Source organism: Meleagris gallopavo, chromosome 9, assembly GCF_905368555.1.
Source record: "Meleagris gallopavo chromosome 9, MGAL_WU_HG_1.1, whole genome shotgun sequence".
Lineage (NCBI taxonomy): Eukaryota > Metazoa > Chordata > Aves > Galliformes > Phasianidae > Meleagris > Meleagris gallopavo.
The window spans coordinates 4,997,587-5,020,795 of NC_139412.1; the positions used below are offsets into that span (position 1 = coordinate 4,997,587).

General features: G+C 45.0%; 1 protein-coding gene across 3 annotated transcripts in view; it reads right to left on the minus strand.

Annotated features, from left to right (window-relative positions):
• The window catches only part of MCF2 (MCF.2 cell line derived transforming sequence), a 49,024-nt gene that overhangs the window by 21,201 nt on the left and 4,614 nt on the right, over nt 1–23,209 (minus strand). For 2 of the 3 annotated variants that reach the window (XM_085230530.1, XM_085230531.1), the window contains exons 2-13: nt 18,942–19,010; nt 18,278–18,392; nt 14,632–14,722; nt 8,577–8,696; nt 7,438–7,554; nt 6,075–6,224; nt 3,890–4,011; nt 3,349–3,463; nt 2,854–2,973; nt 1,494–1,685; nt 450–641; nt 137–308 (exon numbers count right to left, since the gene is read on the minus strand). In XM_085230530.1, the coding sequence (XP_085086656.1) occupies nt 137–308; nt 450–641; nt 1,494–1,685; nt 2,854–2,973; nt 3,349–3,463; nt 3,890–4,011; nt 6,075–6,224; nt 7,438–7,554; nt 8,577–8,696; nt 14,632–14,722; nt 18,278–18,392; nt 18,942–19,010 (1,575 nt within the window). Of the gene's footprint in view, nt 1–136; nt 309–449; nt 642–1,493; nt 1,686–2,853; nt 2,974–3,348; nt 3,464–3,889; nt 4,012–6,074; nt 6,225–7,437; nt 7,555–8,576; nt 8,697–12,792; nt 12,982–14,631; nt 14,723–18,277; nt 18,393–18,941; nt 19,011–23,209 lie in introns of those variants that run through there. The other variant, XM_085230533.1, reaches the window with a different exon arrangement.

Genomic DNA, 23,209 nt, shown 5'->3' on the forward strand with positions numbered 1-23,209 from the left:
GCTAGACAAAAATTGGAAGACCATTAAGTCATACAATATACAACTCTGCAATCCAAAATAAGTGCAGGTTGGTTTCTCAAGTTGTGTTACTCATCCTGAAAATGATTATCTGAAAATAATCACGAAGATACTTTACCATGTTTAGGAGAAAATAATGGTGACTTTGATCGTGGGGGGTTTTCTGGCCGAGGGGCCACTAACTGGACGGGACGCACATGCTTATCCAGCAGCTTCTTGAAGCAAGACTGACGATTCTCAAACATGCTTCGAACATTTTCAAGCTTCACCTGCACTGACTGTATCTGGCACTGTAGAGTGAAAAAGACTTCTATGATCAAATAACTACTGCTATTTTGCACTTGGAACCAAAACAGAAAATAGTAAAGCTGATAATGCTGCAGTGAAGTCAGATTTTGCTTTTCACTTGGGTAGCTGGGGTATTGGCTTACCTTCAATTCAGCTGTTAAGACTGACTCAAAATCATACTGTAGGGACTGGGGATCATAGTTTAAGTAGGGCGAAGAGCTTTCAAGAAATCTTTCTATGTCCTGGAGAGCTTTCTGAGCACCTTCTTTAGACTGGCACTTGTCCATCTGCTGGTTGGCAAGCAGGTAGGCACCCTCATCACAACACTGCAGGGCCTGGGGGAAACACGGAGTGACAGTCCCTGCTAAATCAAGGTATTCATGACAAGTATCATTTACCAGCTCCATATTTTCAACGTGGAGCTCATCGGTACTCGTGAAAACCCAAACAGCTATTGCATTTTGACCACTAGCACAACCAGGAGTGCAAGGAGCCCGGGAGAGGGCTCTGCCCCACAGCAGGGATGCTGCTGACATATTAACCCACAGGTTAATGCAACGTTGTAGTGAAGAATGCAGGGGGAAAAAAAAGTTTCCTAATTGTCCTAAACAGTGAAATGGAACAGGGTCAGACTTCATTGCTTTTCTCAGCAGCCTCAGGCACGCTAAGGTTGTGTGCCTTCTGGTCTAATTAGCATGAATTTCTCCAAATGTATTTTGGATGCTGATTAAGATATCAACGAGCAATGGAGCAACATGACTCCACTTCCACACTAACACAGAGCAGCTGTGCCTATCTACCAATCTGTCATCTTATTTTAAAGTCACTTACATTCATTCTTAATAAATTGCTAATAAAAAAACACAGAGTTTATTTGAAAGCATTACCTCTATTGCACTGGGTATGGAAACTTCAGAAGTTAATTTATATGTGGATGCACCATGAAAGTGTGAGCAACAGAACCTAACTTCTGGTGTTCTGAACTGCTCTCTAGAGATGCCCACCTTTTTCTACTGACTATTCACAGCACCTGTTTGCTAACTTAACCAAGTCAAAGCACTCTCCAGGCTCTGGAGGAACACCTGCCTAACACAAATCACTGAAGCAAAGCTGCAAATTGTAGATGCTACCAGCTAGTAGAGAGGCCAACCACCTGCTTCAAGGAGCACCGTATCTCCAAGCTCTACCTGCTGAAGGCGAGTATGAAGATCCAAAGTCTTCTGCAGCCGCATCTGCTTCCTTTTGATCTCGTCAGACAAGACATCAGAATGGTGCCGCAGCTCGTTGCATTGCTGGCAGATTAAGTTGAGTGCGTAGTGATGATTTGCTGCTAGCTGGTGTCCATGTAGTATCACCACCTGAGCCTTCCCTATCAGATCCTTCAGTGAAAGGAAGAGAAAAGACTGCATGCTTACTGAAATAACGCCAAAATATCGACATACAACACCATGCACTTGCTCTTCTTACCAGATTTCAGGTACACATAGAGATGAATGCCATTAGGAGTAGCCAGAATAGGTGGCTTACGCAGGATAAAATGGCACCCATCATCTGGGGAAAAAAAACTTCTGCCACCCAAAAGGATGAAGAAGATGATGGTATCTCACCAAGCTAGCACTGCTGTGAGTGGCTGCTGGCAATCACTGCTGCCATTTGCAGGAAATGCAGTCTAAGAAAAGGCAGCTGATGTCCAGTTTAGGCACACTACGCTCATAAGCATGACAGAGACTTTAAGCAGCTATGGCAAAACAAGTCAGGCTTTCTGTAGTAGAGCTTGATGTAAAGAACATGCCGGCTTGTCCGCAGCTCCTGGTGAGTGCAGTGGTTACATCTTCCCCAGGACAGGCTTTCTGCCAGGACTGCTTCCCTGCTGCACGGTATGCCTGGCTATTTGTTCTTCCTACCTCGCTCAATAAAGTACCTTTCAAAAGGCCAAAAAAAAAAAAAACCCTCAGACATTCCCACTAGGGCTCTCGTTCTTAAATAAACCTCTAGGGGTTGTGTCTAAATCCCTAAGGACTTCTCTATAGCTCCTGGCCCACTAGTTAAGCACTGCCATTTGCAGAAGTCACATCCTCAGCGGGGCTCCTGTGAATCATCTCACTTCACTCCTCTTTCTGCTGCATCTCTTAGTCTTCCTCCTCCATATGTTACATTCAAATCACAGACGCTTAAAGATAGCGATTTTTTTGCCTCTCCATGTGCCTGGTAACAAGTCTCTGTCTATTAGCACTGCTAAAAGCACTTAACATATAAATAATTCTTCTTCCAGCTCATTAACTCCCACACTTCCCCTATGTTCAGACATTTATCTGCTCTGGATTTTCATGGTGGCTCAGCAATTTATTTTAACTACGATAATTAAATATCCTGGTTTTCAGTGTGATCACAGTGTTGCTGCAAAGAGCACGAAGACATGAAATCAATCTTTTCCTCCATCTACTTACCAACAAACTGCACCAGGCCGTTTTAGAAAACACCTACCACAAGCAGAGAGCGTGCCTCTTACGTTTCACTACTGCATCTGTCTGTGATAGATGTACTCACCTGAGCCAGACCATCAAAATGACTCAAGTCCTTCAGCCTCTGTTTCACTTGGGAGACACTGTCTCCAGTGTCGGGCAGTTCTGCTTGTTGACCCATTAAAAATTCAATGGCATTCTTGACCTAGACATACACACCCAAACAAAAAGACTGCTGCAAAATGATCCAAAGCACAGACAGAAAATCATTCTCAGTTCAAAATCAATTACACTTTAGGCGACTGTTAAATCCAGTAATAAAATGAGTTTCCAAGAGCTAATTTCTACGTTCAAAGATGCTTCTTCTCAGGTAAATCTATGTGGCTGCAGGGCAGTGATACCCAAATTAGCTCTGAATGAAGAAGAACAGCAGACTTCCCAAGTGAGTTAGCCCTGCTAGTCAGAGTTAAGGAGCAGCAGCATAAATTAAACACTCTCAAAACAGAAAGCATAAAAATCTCTCTTCTCCCCCTTTCCCCAAATCTTCTTCTGCACACAGAAATAGTGCATCTTTTAATACCTCTTGAAAACTTTGCTCAAACTTCCACAGTTGTAAATACTGCTCCATTTTCAACTGATGTTTTTCCCAGAAGCCATCAAAAGCAGTCTCCATCTCCCGCAGCTGCCCGAGTAGCCTGGAGTACAGAAAAAGCACAGGATTAAAACAGATGGACAAACAGATGGACAAGTCCTAGAAAGACAGTCTACTCAGGACCCCAGTTCATCTCTCAGGAGAAATGAACTGATACATATATCTGAGAGGCTTTTCACAAAATCATCACTGCAGATGACAGTAGCTGTGTGAAGAAGTTGTTGCCATCACCATTTTATCAGAATAAAACCTGACAGCCTGCATGGGGGTGAATCTGTTCCACAGCCCCATCACAGAGGCTGGAAAAAATATCAGAGTAGGTCAAAGTTGACTGAAATCAGCCAGGAAATCAACGGGTATGGAACAAAGCTGGTATTTCTGTCTGTAAGTTTTTGATAGATACATCCATGCTGAAATAGCCCACATTTCCACTCAAAGATCAGGCAAATCAGCAACACGGTGCACTCACCTATTCACAGTGTCCCAGTCTCCAGGCCTCTGGTGCTGGTCCTGGCTGCATTCACCCACATCAGGCTCTTCTAAATTGCTTAAAAGCAACTTTCCTTCTTTCGTGACTGCTGTAATATCTTCCTGCACAATGCAAAACATTTCTGATTCAGGCTACTCTGTGGGAGCTAAGGGTGAGGCATTTTGTGTTGCTCTCTTTTCTGTTTCCCTGCCATAAGTGGAGCACTGGTACCCATCAGAGCAAAGGACTCCCAGCAACATTTAGCTCCCTTAACCCCTGCATGTGGGAGAGGCTGAACTACAGACTGGTCACCACACTGGGTGGGAACTGGCAAGCATGAAAACATGAGACCACGGAACGATTCAAGATGCACAGCACTGCCACAGAGCTGTGAGCAGGAGGAATTGTATTAAATATTTATCTACAAGTCCATGCTTTCATTCAGGTATTTCTGCTGTTTAGGGATATGCTTTTCAGTGATATTGCACAGCATTCTTTAGTGCGCAGGTGGCTGCTATTCCACGCTGTTACATCTCATTCCCAGAGCCCTAAATTCTCCTTTTGATGCAAAGCCTTTCACTAGATGTCAGACAAAGTAGCTGAACTGTCTAACAGGTGCTAACTTGATTTTGTCCCATTCAGGATATCAAAGAGGTTAATTTCTCAGTTGCTCCGTTTAATTAATTTCTGTCAATTTTTCATCAGGTTTGCATCTAGCCTTTGTTCAGTACTACAGCTACATAAATTATCCTGATCAACTCATTATTTGGCCGCAGGAATCAGCTGCACCAATCTTGTGGTTGTCAAGAGACATACAGGGACCCCACGTCTCACAATCTGCACACAGTTTCTCATCAGCTTTCATCTTCCACGGTCTTAGAAGGAACAAAACAAAACAAAAAAAGCAATGGAACTGATTTCAGACAGAAGCCCGAGAATGTTTTTGATATTTTAAATTAATAGATGTGGCATTAAAAGCAACAGATGGCTTCTACTAAGTGCTGCTGTGCTTTATATGCAAATGAAAACAGATAATGTTCTGTATTTCACCCCAGAGAAAAGTGTGTACAGCTGATTTGTTTATATGCAGGACTAAGTTGGTAACCCATATTTTCTCCCTACGCTTTGGACATAATCTGAAGAACAAAGTCTAATTCAGTCATGCATCAACATATGCAGCTGCTGTTGTACTACAGCCCTGTTCATTTCCAAAGAAGAAATAAAGGACTTGCATTAACTATAATCACACTTGCTGTATATGTGTACATGTCTATTCAGACATGACTAGATACAGCATCCTTCAGATGTCATTTGGGGTATTTCTAACTGAGAAATCACTGTCACAAGGACAACAAATGATTATAAATGAGAATAGATACTCTTCTTTGATTTACACGAATGAATAAAGCAAAGGACCTCATTCTTCAACTGCACAGCCCTGCTATTAGCATGGGAAGTGTTATGAATTGAGGGCCTAGGGATGTGCCTATGCTGTCCCCAGGAAGATGCAGAAGCATCTTTCAAAGCTGCCAAGACAGCAGCAGCTGTCTGCTCTACATCTTCCACTAAATCCTACAAAAATATTCATCGGTCACAACAGCTGAAAAAAATCTTAAAATATTAAAGAAAAAAGTTTTATGTTTTATGTGAAACATGAAGGCTCAGCGGGATCAAGTCAGGCATGCTCCGAACTATACACTCACAAGAAATCTTCACCTTCAATGCCCTCAAGCAAACACAGCTTCCTTCAGACCCCTGGGGCAGCTGCACTCAGTAAGTGTGCAGCTCTGCACAGAGGAGGAGGGAGCTGAGGACAAATCATCTCTCCAGACCCACTGACAACCCTTGCGTGCAACTTTCTGCAGCACTGGGAGTGAAGCAGAGGGAACCCACCAGCCTCCTTTCTGCCAGAAGGATGAGCAAAGACCAGAGGAACAGCACGTTTCAGACATCAACTTCTGTATCCAGTAAAGAGCCAATGCTGAGACAGTTTTCTGGATGCCAGCACGGTAATTTACTGGAATGTGTGGCAAATGTAAATTTAACATACAGACACAGTCACGCTGTGTTCTATTTTGTCTGCCACCACATACAGATGCATGGGAGGGATAGAGGAATGGGTATCAAACCAACAGACAGTCAAACCCCAGAAATCCCATCTTGCTGTGCTCCTGATGAGCCATACCTTGAGCTGGAAGTACTTCTCAGTGCGCAGGGCCAGGATGCGCTCGATGGAATACATGTCTTCTGGGAGCTCAGTCTCTGCCAGCTCTGTGCCAAAAGATTGTAACATCTGTGCAATTTCCTTCACGGTTAGTGCAAAATTCTCTATTGCCTGGTGGGAGACAATAATTGAGATCAGACTGGGATTCAGGACATTGCTATAGCTCATAAAGAGTGCACTAAAAGCCAAGGCTGAGATCTGCAAGAGAGTGCAGCATCCGACTCTTAGAGAGATGGCTGAGAGGCCCACTAATGGTGGAGCTGTTGTGTGCTAACAGTGGTCATCAAGACATGGCCAGCTGGCTTTTAGCACAGCTTGAATTCGTAACAAGGTCTTGAAGCAGTAATGGACACAGACACCTCGTGTTTTGTTTTCTGCTGCTTGTTCTTGTGCACTGTCCTACCATTCATTGAAGGTCAATGGAAGAAGCCACCATGGGATCCATCACACAAATTACTGTAACTCCTCATCTACCACACCTCTCCTCTGGCTGACCCACACCATGAACCACCTCCTGACAGCAGGGCTTAAGAGAAGTCTTTGTCCTTTTGGTCATGGACATTCCCAGACTTGCAAGCCAAAGCAGTGGGTGACACTGCAGCTCTGGCTCTGCTTTTGGAATCAGGGTAATAAATTTTAATGCAACTGAATACATTTGTATTTTCTTTAAACTGTGTATTTAACAAGGAAATTTCAGCAAGTGTTTTAAGAGAACCTTACATGGGAATTTTTTGAGAGGCTTTTAACATGGACACTTATCTAACACATGCAGATATGTTCTAGAAGCTCATCTTTTTCTTAAATTACCCTAACATTTTTGTCATTTATTTTGTCATTTTTATCTCAAAGTGTGAGAGCTATGTCATTGTCGCTGTAACACATTGTGCAAAAGAACAAAACTAAGAGCCAAAAAAGTTTAAAAAGCACGATGGTGGCAGTGCATCTATGCAAATGGGAAGAAACTGGCAGAAGCAATAGCTTGAACCACTCCAACAATGATGTCTTAGGCTTTTGTTTTCACACTGAGCTCCACATCTGTCTGTGTGGACAACGGTGCAGGACTGGGGGCACAATGATTTGTCTCAAAGGCTTTCATTAATGTTTTGATTTGTTGGAAAGGTGGCTGGGAACTCAACCTGCCATTATAAATCCATTCAGTGCCTAACTCCACTTGACTCCTTCGCAAACCTTAACAAGGAAAGGTGGTTGCTCCAGAGGTTACTCTCAGCTATGCACTGCTCACTGCCTTACAGGAGATGTTTAGCTGGGGATCAGGCCTTCCCCAGCAGATTCCCCACAGCCAGTGTTGAGCCCCGGTACGTACAGTCCTGAAGATGACCCACTCGCTGTGGCAGTACTCCAAGGTGCCTCCAAACTCTGGGGTTAGCTGCTGCTCATCAATATATGTCAGCAGGTCACTAACCGAGCTCAGCATAACAACCTGCAAAGAAGGCAACACCATCAGCTGGTTGATCATTTCCGCCTAAATCATACATGGATCAAGCCTAGAACTCTTTTATGTATGCAAAAACTGAGTTTTCTCTATATGTTGCTTTTTTTCTTATGTTTATAGCTTAACACAGCTTTTATAGATTTGACCAGGGATCCTAAGGAATCCCTGATCTTCCAGGTGCTTTCCTTCTTAAATATAAAGTACAGTGAAATACTGCAGTGTGTGCCTGGATATCAGAGATGAAAGCAGGTGTAGGTTTTGGCAAGAGATGACAAGTAACCTGGAAAAATATAAAAACTGGAATATGTCATGAAGCACTGGCCATCTTCACCAAAATACATGGGCTTTTTAATGTGAGTTTCTGGGCGTCCTGGTCTTCCCTGTTGTAAGTCATGAATTTTCAAAACTACGGAACTGACAATCATTTTAGAGTGAAAAATGCACTATTTTTGAAAAATTCCTATAGGAAAATATTAGTTTGCTTCTGGGAGTTTGTCCTTGTGCCAACTTTAGATTCCATAAATGTACTTTTCTTTTCTTAGCTATTACGTCCATTAATCAAGGTGGCTATAGAAGCCTTGGAAAGTTTGACTTCAGAACATAAGAGCATTTCAGTTGCTATTTTAGAAACAAATAGCAACATGATGTTGGTATGGTGTTTACACTGAGATGAAAATGGTGATTATGGGTGGAATCCACAGCAAAAGCTTTGCTAGATGTCTCTTGGCATTTCAGACATTAAAAAAATTCCAGCATGGTTTTATCCACTGTGGATGCATACATCCTTTTGGAGGGAGGAGAATGGACTGATAAAATCAGCTGTTCTGCAGGGAATAAACTATGCACAGGCAAGCAGAAAACTGCTACAGGAGAGATTTTGTAGAAATAGAGCAGTAATGGCAGAATTGCTCCAGTTACTCCTCACGTCAGTGCCTTCACGTCACCCCCATCCCAAGGTTCACAGGCAGCCAACAACCACACACAAGGCACAAAGCTCTGCACGCTCATACCGGTAACTTGAGTAGAAAGTCCTCCTGACTAAATCGAAATCCAATGTCAGTGAAGGTGCGCTGGAAAAACCCTGTGGGACGAAGAACCATCACCAAGTGCAGGTTCCCTGGGAATGACGCCTGCAAGAAAACAGAGATAACATTCAACCTGGGGATGCAGCAGCTCCAACTGCTCCCAAACACCTTGAAAAGATGAGTATGCATTAAACCTGAGGATCTTTTTCTGATTGTCCCCAAAAGCCTTTTCTGAATTCCATCACAGGCTGGACTATGCACTTCCTAACGCAGGTATAAATTGTCATCTGCTGATGCTGGCCCAGCTTGAGAGCTTGCCTGCTGGACTCAGATCACACCACTAGCAGCAGTGCTTCTGCAGGCTCACAGCCGTGTGTTCGCAAAACTGGAGGGTGACACAAAGTGGTTTAGAGATACGGGACAATTGCAGGAGGACAGTGCAGTCCTACTTCCCTCTTGAACAAGCAAGTGCTTGGCCAATGTACCTTGGAGGGCTGCTGGTAGTACATTTTAAAACTAAGTACTGCAGTCAGCACTATAAATGAGGGATTGAAATTCTGTCTTAAAAGGGAACAAAGGGGTGGAACTTTGAAGGCAATGAGTGCAAAATTTATTCCCAAACTTGCTTCACCCATATCTACGCCGAGCACACTCTGCTTGCCCCAGCTAATTATCAAGCAACATTTAATTTGTGGTACTATTTCAGAATTTCCTGTCTATGCTACCAGTGACTTTTTTTCAAGTATATGTTTTTGGCAGGGGCAATTTTAGATAGATCCGTGGAAAGGATGCTTGAGAATGAAAAAGAATTTTTAAGAACCTAGGAGTCATATCATTAAATTATGGATAAGCCCATGATGAAAATAACAGAGTTAATGAAGATGTATCATTTTATCTGAGATCCAAACTAGGCCAGGTTACATTCCTCCCTATATCTTCCTCATTTGAACTTCAGAACCCTAAAGCTGTCAGAGCTGTACACACGAAGGCTTTATGGCTCTCCCAGGTGTAAAGGTACCCAAGAGACACTAAGTGGTAGTGGAGTTCTAATTCTACATCAATATGAAAATAAGTTTTCCTTGAAGAGACAAACATCCAAATGCAATCAAGAGCACTGGGTAAGCCTTCCCACTACATAAGGACAGCAAGACCATACAGACAATTCCCCATCTCCTGCTCTCTCCAACAGCAAGACCCTGTTGAACAACATGCTCTCCTTCCCAAGTCCCAACATGCCAGATGTGATAGCAGAGCATACACCAAGAGTACTGAATATATTTGGATATTTTGCACAGTGCCTTCAAGACAAGGACTGCTCCCATAAACATGCATTAGCATTGCTTGAAAAAGCCATGTTTTACAGTTGAGATCTGATATCCATGAACTGCACCACTACTCAATAGGAAAGGTCAAGTTGTGGTTTCTTTTGCCTACAACTCCAGTTAGAAATGGACAGTGACTTTTAGGATTGAATAAGCCACATAGATTCAATATATTGATCTGCAGCTATTTTAGGTGAGAGCAAAAAAAGCAATATAGAAAAGAATGTGAATGAAGTGCCAAATTCATATCCTTTGGAAGTCAACAACAACTGTGCCAGGGACAAAGATTTGGGGTTAGCTTAAAGAGCAAACCATAAAACATCAAAGAGATTTATGCTGGTCCAGGCCTTGGGTGCTGTGCGTGTGGCACTCAGCACCTGGGGAGCACAGGAAATGGCTGCTGGCTCTGGGAGAGCAGTAATAGGTACAGCATGGGAGACCTGAGCAATCTGTGCTCATTCAGGTTTGATGTTTGGAAGAAAATCTTTCCCTCAGAGGGCAGTGAGGGCCTGACATAGACTGCCCAGAAAGCTGTGGGTGTCCCATCAAGTTCAGGCTGGATGGGGCTCTGAGTTAATGGGGGGCAGCCAGCCCATGGTAAAGGGTTGGAACTGGGTGGGCTTTAAGGTCTCTTCCAACCCAAACCACTTTGTGATGCTCTGATTCCTGTCAAATTTGGAGACAGCCAAAGGCCTGAACTTGGTCTCACAGTCACCAGGCCTCCAGCTTGGAAACAGGGCCTTGTTGAAAGAAGAGTGGCTGAGCAGCTGCAGGAGATGCCGGTTCAGCACCCTGCTTCACTGCCTGTTTAACTACTTCTAAAAGGAACATCAGCTCTGCTGTAATACCAAAGACAGGCCCTCCAGCCCTGCTGCAAGACACAGCTCTGTCTGAAGAAGTCCACCTCTGACACCCTGCTCAGCTCAGGGTTCAGGAACTTGAGCTTCCCATACTAGCAGAGAGAAAGCTATTGGATGCTTCCAAGAACCTGGAGCAGTTTCTCATTTTGAGGCTGAGAAAAATCCCTGCCTGGGATGCAAAAAGCCCTCACTGAGGGAAGCACCACCAGAACTGGCACCACTTGTGAACGTTCTGAATGAACTGAATATTTACGGCATGAATATTTCACTGGAAAGTATCTGGCAAGCTCTGCACTACCCATAGAAGCTGGCTGCCTCTCCCACCTCCCCAGGCCGGCTGCCTGCCGGGCCCAGCAGTGCTGCTATAACCAGCCCTGCTCCCTGCATACTGCTGGCTGCACTGCCTGGCCCTGAGGTGTGCAAGAGCATAAGTGTCTTGGGACACCTATGGTTCCATGACTGCAGGATACCAGCAGGTGCTACAAAACACACAAGACCATAACCTGACATATCTGCTACAGAGTAGATTCTGACTTGAAACCACTTTACGCTCCATGCATATACATCTATATTTCTTTTGACACTTTGATATACTTCAGACAGAGGTAGCTGCATTTCTAGGATGGGTTATTTGATATCCCTCTAGTTTAGAAAGTGCTAGTGGGTTTCTTAGATGATTCTGTACACATAAGACCAAGGTTAGCATTTCTGAGTTGTTAGAAAACAAGAAATCCTGTTCTGCAAGTGATACCTTGTGTATTTCAAGCATGGGGGAAAAAAAAAAGCAAGCAAAAAAATAACTGCAGAAAGACAGACAGCTACCAATGAACCCATGTCCTGTGCCCTCCTGCAGACTTAAAAGGAAGGATGAAAAGTTAAAAATATAGATAGACAAGCAGACCAATAATTCCTTGAAGATAACTTTCCTGAAGGGACTGCGTGTATTTCCATCGCTGCTACAATTCTCATTCTTCTAAGGGCTGAAGTCTGGAGCTCTGTAAACTGAGCACTGATAATACTGAAGTTAATAGGGAGGTGGGAAGACCAACAAAGCACACCAAAAAATGTTCCCCATAATATAATCAAGAAAGCAATGACAAAAGGGCCTTAATATTTGCCTTATGCTTTATCTTATGACACTGAAAAGAATTTGTGCATAATAAACCACCTAAAAGAATCCTCTAAACTCTTTGCCTTTGGTATTCCTCTGCAGCGTTGGAAAGACAAAAAACTATCAGGTACCCAGCAACATCTCACGAGCATTCCATGGCAAAGAACACGTTCAGGAAACTCCCCATGCTGAGCACACAGACATGTATGCTTTAAGGCCCCAGATCAGCAACTGCTTACATGCACGCTCAACTACGACAGAGCTGCTATACTCAATTTAGGTGAGCTGGGTTAATGCAGCACAGGAAAGGACACACACTGAAAGCATTGCAGTTATTAACTCCTTACTGAATAGCTTAATATATTTAGTGTGGTTTTACATAATGTTAAGACTGGCTTTCTGAGGACGCATTCCCTGCAGTCCACTGGGCCATCTGTGAGGCCGGAGATCAATAGACCCTAAGCAAAAGTAGCGCCTGCCGGTGACTCTGTTTCAGAATAAGGGAATCGAAGCTAACGGTCCTTGGGCAGATGCTGAAGTTCACGACTTTCTTCTGTCCCTTAAGGTAGCAACTGCACAGCAGTAACGCCAAGCAGGGCCAACTCCAGCCTCGCCTCCCTGACAACCAAAACGCAGCTCCGGAGCGCCGTGCCGCCTTGATTCCAGCGGGCTGCACGGCCAACCCCGAAGATGCCGCGAGCACCGGCGCCGAGCAGCAGGTCCCGGCCGGGCCCTCTCGGTGCCGGGTTTCCCCCGGCCACCCGCACCGCGGACGGAGCCCCGCCGCCCGCCGGCACTCGCATCGCTGCGGAGCCGCGCGAAGGTCGCAGGTGCGGCGCGTATCCAGCCGCCCCCACGGGGCCTTTCCCCGCGATGCCGGGCCGTTCCGCGGGCACGCAGCGCCTTACCGCATTCCTCCGGGGCCTCCTGCCGCCCCCCGCGGGGCTCCCCTCGGCCATGGCCCCGCGGCCGCAGCGCTGCGGCGGTTCCGCAGAGGGACGCGGCGGCCCCGCTCCCTGCTTCCCGAGCGCCGGCTTCGACTTAAGGTGGAATGCCAAAAATCAGCCTCGGAACGGGGCCGGCTGCCTTCCGCCACGACCGAGCCTGAGCGATTGCACCACAGCTTGCACCGTTCTGCTTTGGTTTTTTTTTGTTTTTTTTTTTTTCTCTTTTTTTCCCCTCCCTGCTGCTCTCTGAAGCACGCGTTCTGAAGTTGATTAGGATTTCGTGTGCGAAGGAATGCAGTCCGTAGCAAAACCTACGGCTTGAGCCTGCTGGCAGGGTCTCGCTTTCCAAAGCAATGGCACAAGCATGAGCCCGTGCAGTCAGTACAGAACGGCATACACAAAGGAGTTAAACAAAAATCTGTATTCTGATAAAAAAAAAAAACCCTGGATCAGATGCATGACTGCAGAGCTGCATATTCCTATGCTGCAAAAATAGGGCACTGTATTTCAAATGCGGCTTATTTGCACTTCTTTATTCCAGAATTATGCAAGGATCAGAAATGCAGCATGCATTACAGTTTGACTGCAAGTAAATCAGGACGTAACCTTTTGTGTTACTGGCACAAAGGCAAGTCCAGCAGAACCCCTCCTGGTCACAAAGATGGCCTTCCAGGGCTGGGCCCTCTGTTTTTTAAGGCGAGCTTCCCAACTCTTAGCATTTAGCAGATTCCTGTCTCTCACTGCCCTCTGCACACAGCTGTGCTGCAGTATTTGCACACACAGCCCTGATACACCCCAGGCAAAGCTGCTGCTCTGCGTGGACACAGGTACACTAATAGGGTGTGTGCTCAGAGGTCACACAGTAATTATATTTCCTGATGAAACACGAGATGAATGGCACTTCTGTTTGAAGCTACAAATTAGGACAGCCAGGATTTTACGTTCTTGAAACTTCCAAACTATGCAAAGCACCAACATCACCCTTAAAGGAAGCTCCTGGTACTCGCACTGGTTCAAACACCGCAGCAGAACTGAATTCTGATGATCGCTTTAAGGAATTATTTTCTATTTTTCAAATGCTGTCTTTTCTCTCGTGACATGTGTGCAAATTCATGTTGTAAAGTTCAGAAGAGAAAAAAAAAATACAACCAAATACTGACAGCAGTACCTTATGCACAATGCAGAAAGGTAATGGCAATCCTTCCTTCCATTGGATGCCTACAAGCAAAATGTCATTAAGGCCAAGTCCAGCTGGACCAGGAATGCCATGCTCTGGTTCCCCATGGCTCAATGTGTTGGTGAGTTGCAGAAAACTTGCTTTGAGTTATGTTCAGAACAGGCAGCACAAAATGTGAATGCAGGAGTGCACGTTTAAAAGTTTTTCCACCCAAGCCCACAAACAAATGGCTGTGCAGCCTGTTTAAAGAATCAAACCCTTTCAGTCACTGAAAATTAGGTAAAATATACTCTCACTAATAACCAGTGTCTAGAAAGAATATATATGAAGCCAAATTCTCCACCCAACAAAATCACAGAATGTGGCAGAAAACACATTTGGACCACTAAGGGAAAGTACAAAAACAAGCAAATGAATTGGTTTAATGCTCAAACAGCTCATTTATGCATTCAAATGAGGCACAGAGCCATGACTGAATTAATCACAGGGCCATAAAGCAAAATGCTACCAAGAGAGAAAGTACAAGCATCATTGCTCCCAATTCCTAATGCTTTCTGAAAGTGGCACAAAATGGACACAGCGACTTCATACCTTGAAAGAAATTACCATTAAAGAGGACTTACTGCAATTTTTTGGAGAGTCGTTTTGACAGATGTCCACGTGTCCAATCTTCTATCCAGGATTAGGATAAATTTGGTGTCCGACTCACGTTGACTACGGGGTTAAAAATAAAAAAAGTAAATGAATGACATTTTGAGGGAATATGACTTTGTAGCCTGTCCCACCCTCTCCCCTATCTATAAAAAACAATCCCAAGAACACAGAAAACAAAACCTATTCTGACATTTCCACAGGTGTGAGACAACCACAGAACGGCTTGGGTTGGAAGGGACCTCAGGGGTCACACAGTTTCAACCCAGTCAGACACTGGGTCACATTCCCCAGGGCTCCATCCAAACACCTCCACGGATGGAGCATGCTGCCAAAATACATTTGAAAATATTTCCTAGAGCAAACTCCAGCAGAAATTTGGGAAGTCCATCTCGTGGCTGAAGCATTGCCTCTGCAACGGGCAACGCTATATGCGCATCAAAATCCTTTATGCTGGTTTGAAATCCCCTAAGGAAGTGGGGAGCTCTGGGGATCCACATGTTGCAGTGTGACCCAGCGCAGAGGTGAACTGTGACTGTAACAAATACAGCCTTGTCAGGATACCTGGTACAGACACACACCAAGGGTACCTCCAACTGCAAACTGGAGTTGTGTTTACACATGGGTAAGGGTACACCATCCCTACAAACACATGCTATGAGGTCAAGTTCAAAGTGTAAAGGTTGTGTGCTTTTATGCAATTTATGCATTGTCATTGAAGCGTATCAGAAAAGAGCAGAGAAAATAAGTAATATGTGTTTTACACATAGGTCACACACAAAACCTTGGCACATAACAAAGTATGAGGTAAGCTTACACACTGTCATCTGGAATCAGGCTCAACCTTTCAGCCAAAAGCCTATTTTAGCCAAATTAGTTTTGGCAACATGGAGAAGTCTTTGCACGTTTATGTCAGGAAATCCTCAGCAAGGGTTTGGTAACAGCAGCAGGTGGGAGAAGGCCAAAACGATCCTTTTGTGTGAGGCTAGTTTTGATAATGAGGATAGAACTGCTTGATTTTCCAGTGTACAACTTTAAAAGGCAGATCTCTGCACAACAAGATAGCATTTCCCAGCCCTTAGCAGTATTAAGACAAATACAGCATTTACACAGCACTGCTGTCACTGTAATAAACCCCTTCAAAAAATAACACCAACAACCCCAGAACCCAAGCAATTTTGAAAAGGCAGCCTTAACACAATGTCAGTTCATCAAAGCATGCCCCGGTGCATCATTCAGTCCAGACAAGGTTACATTCAGTGAGCAGCAAGTCCTCAGCAAGCTCATCTACTTTTATCAGTTCCCTTACATACACAAGGAAGCAAATTCTGAGCTGTACAAAAGCCCTGAAATTCACTGTGGGAAATCTTTAATTTATTTTAGGGCAAACAGAGCAAGCCTATGTCTATTTGCAATCCAGACCTTGCGGGTTGATCAGATTCCCAATCCCATGATGTACTTTTCAGACTGACAAGAAAAATAAATCAATGCATTCTCACAAGTGCTTGCAAGAGGCAGCTTTGTTTGCATCCAGCAGCATATGATGGAGATGGATAACCAGACAGAGGCTTCCTGTCACTTTTCCCCTTACCCTTAATTTTTTATGTGTTGCAGGACGCACCGGACTAAAAATAAAACTTGGGAGCTTTTGCGGGAGGACTTGAAATTGAATCCCCGAGTCTGCAGCTGGGAAGTTGCTCAATGGGCTGGGAAGCTGCTGGTGGATCAGAGCACACCCCAGCACTCACTGCATGGTACTGCTACTCCGAATTACTGTGGTTTCACTCTCCGTGTCACCAGCTGTGGCTATATGTCACTTTACTTCAATGTGATGATGCAAGTGAAATACGCAAAGTTAGTCTAAATACCTAAAAGCTGCATCATCAAGATCACTGTTAGGTTCTCCTTTCTGCAGAGATCAGGATTTGCCCCACTCTCCTGTGCCTCTCCTTCAAGCACACCAATGTGCAGTGCTATTCAGCAAAGCCCATCCATCAGCACACAGCCCAGCATGTGTATTTTGACTGGGGTGCATGGAATGTGGGAACACACTACTCATCTTTCTGTATCATCATTCTGTATCATCATCTCTATTGTTTTTCTCTACAGCTCTTTCATACAACCACGTCCTGCATTATGGTCGCAGGAATCCCAAAATCAAATTAACTGAATACAAAACTCAGCTTCCTGTGGCTCTGTCACTAACACGCTCACCTTGTTGAGTGAAGAACAGCTTCCAGTTGTCACCTCCAGGAGAAGCACTCCATGAAATTCAGCTGCCTAGAATACTACAGAGCTGACATCCCATGTGGTTCTCTCAGACTGGTGTCAGCAGTACAACTCATAGCCATTGCTGCTGATTACAAAGGATACAAAGGGATGGTGCACGTGGTTTTGATAAACCCATACCCATCCATAGGTACATGGCAGGGAAGTGCCTGTGTATCTACAGCTCATTCTGTACAGCTCATTCATTTCAGACTCCAGTGTTGTTAGAACAGCCAGGTACTGAAGCAGGCTGAGATGGCAGTAGGAGGACTAGAGAAGCATGATTAAAGTGGTTTTACAAATAACACACTGAGCACGGTTGAATCACCAACAAGCTCTCAGCTCTCATTAGTTTCTTGATTGAGTTTGACCTATTACAGGGACAGCAAGACTGCTAATCATGCTAACGCCAGGGTGTTTAAAGTCACATGGAATAAAAAGCCCTGAAAGATCCAGGCAGAGAAACACACACACACACACACACACACACACACACACACAGAGCCGGGGGCAACCTGCCCAGCAGGACGGGAGGGAAAGACCCCTCTGCAAGCCTGACCCAGGAGGAGCACAGCTTCACAGTAGATCAAGAAAGAAAGAGAAACCAGAGGCTCTTTTTATTCCTGCAGAGGTGGCAAAACAGACAGTACTTCTCCCGAGGCAGCTGCTGATGGAAAGCTCCCATCTAGCTGCTGTCAACCTACTCTCCCTGAAGGAAGAAATTTGCCAAAACAGGCATTATTCAAGGAAATTAAGCATTCCAGGTAACTGAGTCAGGCTCAGCAGCAAGAAGTGGGAGAGCCATTAATCTGAGCACAGAGCCCTGCATGTGGTCGGGACAGATTGCTGGCTGCTTAACTCTGGGATACAGGCACATAATGGAGCTTCAGCATGCTGCTGAGTGATCGGGTGTAATGGGGACCCCAAATGGCTTTGTTCCTGTAATTATTCTCTTCCTTTGGTTACATTTCTCTTTTCCACAGTAATGACTCTCTGTTTGTACACGTCACAATATTACTCTGGAGAGGAATGGCATATTTAAGCAGTGACACATGTCAAAGCTTAAAAGAAAGCTTGTTGCTAATTAGAAACTTAATAAACTGAACTGATGATACATGCAGGCTGGCAAGTAATAAGGATGATGTCCACTTTTTATCTGCAGTTACTGGCACATAAAATATCACACCTGGACACCGCAAGAGCTTGCAATTAATTGCTTGCCTTCTCCTCTGCCCTAGGAGCTGAAGACATCCCTCGTGCCCATGCACAGCATTAAGCTGAAGATACTGCACCTGGCCCAGGTCAGATTGACACTGCCCATCACAGGAGAGACAGAAGGCAGCCACGTACCTCGGGACTGATGTTAGGTATGTTAAGACTTTAGTTACAACATCCTCAGGCACATCGTTGAAGCGAGAGTTATCAGGCAAGGTGATGATCCAAGCCTTGTCCTTCCCTCGGCCACCTGGAAGGGAGACAAGAGTTCTTCTGTGGGTGTTTTCTGGGAGAGCCAGCAGCAAAATCCAGGTGCACAATCCAGGTCAAAAAACACCCCACCAGCCCATAGCCTACGTTATTACAGAGGTTATTTACATCACCAGAACAGCCAAAGTAGGTCAGATTCTGGCACTGATTTCAAGCACAACGCACATGCACAGGTGGTAGAAGCAAAACTACTTGGTACTGGATATTTCCTTTATTTGTTGAGCACACTTTATGTGAGACAGAAGTCAGAAATGCAAGGAAAATCCGTGCACACTGTTCTTGAGCTTACACATTTCAAAGCAAAATATTTGCAAAGCTTTGAGCATTTTGAAGGAACAAGCATTGTACAGAGACAGAAATCTAATACATTCTTTTGAGCCACCTCAATATTTTATTAACAGCATTTCTAGTGGCAATGAAGACTGCTTGACAGATAACATGCCGTATGGAGTATCACTTTGCCAAGCAGTTCATCTGGAGTATTTAATTACAACACGAAGAGAGAACATGGAAGGCTCCTGCTACTTACCAGAAAGAAAAGCAAACTGCTTCATCAACTCATCACTGATGTCCTTAGCACGGATGGGTGCTGTCGTTTCTGAGGAAAAAAACAAATGCAGCAGTCAAAAAGAGAGGAACAAATCAAAAGCAAACACATTTATCAACGTGTTAACACAAAAGTGGGACTTACACCAAATGCAGCTTCCCCAAACTAGGGAAGAAAGTCTGTAACAAAGGATTTATGGTTTTCTATTGACTCTAACAGGATGAATGCTACAACTCTGCAGTAAATTTACTCTACCAAACTTGCTTGGGGAGAACTGCTTGGGATGCTGAGAGTTCTTCCCTCAACAGAGAATTCCTCATGGAACTTTTATACTTTGCAGTTACCAATTGTTACCTGTATTGCAGTGCTTTCCAGCCACAGATATACATGAGGCTGAGCAGCCAGGACCGCTGCAGTCAAGGTTGGGGTTTTCGTACCGTCACACTTCTTAACTTGGAGCAAATAAGCTTCTGGAAGCAGCTGGGCTGTTTACAGCTGGCACGGGGCCACCTGCACTGCAAAGGCTGTTGTTCTTACGTTCACTATTAGAACTCTTTTTAATCAAATAATGGGAGAGGCTGTTTTAATATCACATTTTAGCACACTGTGACCATTTCAGTGGCAGCGAAGCACATTAGAACAATATGCATAATTTTACCTTTCACTGGGAAAAGCAAACAGAAACCAGACTCACTGAGCACACGGGCATTATTCTGGATTATCTATAAATGGAACACGAGCTGAAAATTAAACATCTTTGTTCCCACAAGGAAACATTTTGAAACATCTATACACATTAAGGACCTTTTGCTTTCCGATAATTACATTTTAAACATTAATTGTTTTAGGGAGCCAGTCCCAGGGAGCGTTCTGTTGGCTGTCCTAAATCACATTGGCCAATACTTCAGCATGTTCCACCATAATCAATATTTATTTTATTTCACTTGTTCCCAAAAGCTTTCTGCTCACTTTGACTTTACCTAAGGATTTCTCAAGCACTGCTTTGGCTGCCCTGAGCTGCAGCATGGCAGCCCCACGGGGCATTAAGCACACTCTGCCGTTGGCCCTCCATGCCACCCACCTGTTCCCTTCTGTTACGTGCACACGTAGACAAAATAAGTTTTTCTGTTGATGAGGGATTGGCACTCATTCTTGATTTCAACAGGCCTTAGAGTAAGCTTTGGTAAGGAAGAAGTTTGTTTTGCAAAGACATTTCAAGTATTTCTTGCTCATTCAGCTGACTGCTTCATCTAACTCAGGGGAAAGCAGTGGTGATAACTTTCTTCTGTACTTGTTCATGTCAATATTTTCATACTGATAAGAATCACATGAATAAGTTAATGAGCTCCAACACATGGAATATACAATAACAAACGCACTGGCCTCGGAACACAGAGAAGCCCCAAGGCCAAGTGCATGTTTATCTTGGCTGCTTCTGGAAGGTGTGGGGCTGTTCAGCAGCAATGTGTACATTTCCAGTTCAGGTAAAGCTCGTGGCATGGCCCACACTTGGTGTTTGCTCTCCTGAAGATGCAGCCACTGGGACACCGGGCTACAACACAATGCCCGTGTGTCTCACGTGCACAGCACTAAAGCCAAACACAGTTGCAGGCTTACAATAAACAGCTTTTGTTTGCTATTCTGTAGTAATAAAGAAGGGAAATAGAATCCTAGAATTGTTAAGGTTGGAGAAGATCTCCAAGATCCCCAAAAGTCCAACCCCAGCCCACCCCCACCAGACCCATAACCACGTCCCTCAGTGCCACATCTCCACTGCCCTGGAACCACCTCCAGGAATGGTGACTCCACCACCCCCTGGGCAGCCTGTGCCAATGTCTCACCAATTTTTCTAAGAAATTTTTCCCAACTATCAACTTGAAATGCTGGTGCCAAGCACCCTCCGGGCCACGTGGCCAAGTTCTCAGCATACTGTGAAATTGCATTGGATGAAGTTCTCTCCATGCTTTGAGAGCTGTGCTTTCCAGTGAGCGCCTGGCTCCCAGGTTCACAGAAAACTTCGTTCTTGACTTGAATACGCAGATGGAGGCCCAGAATCCTACAGCATCATTATGAATTCGAGTTTCTTGCTTTTCAATGGATCAGGTTTTTGGAAGGGAGCATTCACCACAAACAGAAAAATCAGGTCCTTCCAAGTGGTCTCAAGTTGAACACCCAAAATTTAACTCCATTGAGGGAGAATTAGTAAAGTCTGGGGGAGCACCTCCCCTGCAAACCCTCACATCCCAGCAGGCAGGGCAGCCCAGAGGAGCAGCAGCTGCCCTTGGTGAGGTCAGAGCACAGTGGGCTGATGGCATTCTCTTAGAGCTGCTCCTCAGCCAACTCACCCCTGGTGCTCGCTCTGCATGTGTCATCAAATGCATCTTCCTAGAGAAATGTTGGAGAAAAATCAAGGGATTTGCATGTTGCTGTGTCCATGACACAGCAGTTGGATGCTGCAGTCCTATACAGAAGAGCAGCCTCTGCTGTCAAATATTCACCTCTGAGACAAAAGCAGTGAAAGGCAGTGGGGCATCAACAATATCCAGCTTTTAGGGTCTTACTGAAAGCAAAGAGCACCTAAGCAATACACTGTCATAGCAGTACAGCAACTGCGATGGCACTCAGAAAGAGGACAGCAGTTATCTGGGTCCAAATTCACTCACTCACAGAACACAGCAGCCAAGAGCCTCAATTAAACTCCCCAGTGCTTTGCTTTCTGTAACTATTGTTTTCTTTTCTATTCTAAACTTTGCAGGTCCGCAGCATCTGCAGACAGCAGCTGTTTAACGCATCTGCCAAGCCAATGTAACAGCGCCTTACATTTTACAACATTGGCCAAGTATTGTTTGCAACTATAAAATATGCCTGGAGATAGCTTTGTTGTGAATGAAGAATAATAGCTCTTCCTGTGAGTGTTGCTGCGTAGCCTAGGAAACAAAACTGAACCAAATTAAATGACAGGCGTAAAGGATCGCGTTGAGCTTCTCCATGATCTACTTGTTCTCTGTTTTCTGTCCATTTGGACGTCTATACCCAAAGCAAAAAGATTTATTTGGTGTCAGGGGAGCGCGCAAATGAGCACATTTGTAACCTATTTCCATATCCCCTGGTGACTTTCTGGGTTAACTGTGGTCATCAACCGGCATCTGGTGTCACAGCACATCCCATCACAGCCCCAAGTGTAGTGCAGACCCACACAGAACAATGACAGCCACAGAAAGGTGCTGTACATGGGCAGCATCAGTGAGGACTCCTCCAGGCTGACAAGGGAACTCATGTCTGTGGCCAGCATTGCTGGGAGCACCCAGACAGCTGCTGGAGCACGAGCTGGGCTGGGATATGAGGATTCAGCCATCCCTTATCTACCATGCACTGGAGTTGAACAGAAATCACTCGGAGCAGAGCACTCCATCTCTCAACCCAATGCAATGCAATGAATTCTGTCTCCACTTCTCCTGTTGAAGTTGTTCTGCGTTGCAAAATTAAATATTCATTGAGGCAAAGAATGGAAACATAGCCCTACGGCCAGGCAGAAGGACCAACACAGCAGCCTGCCATTTGCCCTGATTCAGTCTGGATAACCATACCCCATTCCACAGCTGTAAAGAAGCACTCAGAAGGAGCGAGCCTGCAGCCCAGCACTCAGGAAACTCACTCTGGATAAGTGTCATGTGAAATGCAATCACCTGCAAAAGCCTGGGGGTTCCACTAGGAACAAGGGAAGAAATTCATGCCACAGCAGTGGAGGGAACACCTTGCTGCAGGAGATCCAAGTCCTTGGGGCATCCCAGCCACCAGCTGCTGAGCTTTCCCACTTCAATAATCTCAAAAAATGCTGGATTCAATCCAGTACACAACAAGAAGACCCATCACTACCCTTCCTACCAGCCATAAAAAAGCAATGTGGAGGGAGATACTAGAAAGAACATCCTTTCACCCTGTCTACAAAGTGCCCTACCGTGCACAGTCTGCTGGTGGGAAGAGCCTGCACAAAACCTGCACAACAGCACTGTGCTCCCAGCACTGGGAGCTTGCAGCTGGCTGCAGGGCACAAGCATTGCAAGGACAGCAGGCACCCCTGCATCCCCTGCGCATCCCCCCCATGGAAGCTTACACCTGGATCCAGCCTGATGCCTGCACCTGTCCCAGGCTGAGCGCAGCAGGGCAGGCATGGGCGCACGCAGCAGCCTGGCCGTGGGCCAGCAGTGTGAGTCTGCCGGTTCTGCTCGTGCTGTTCAGCACAATGTCTT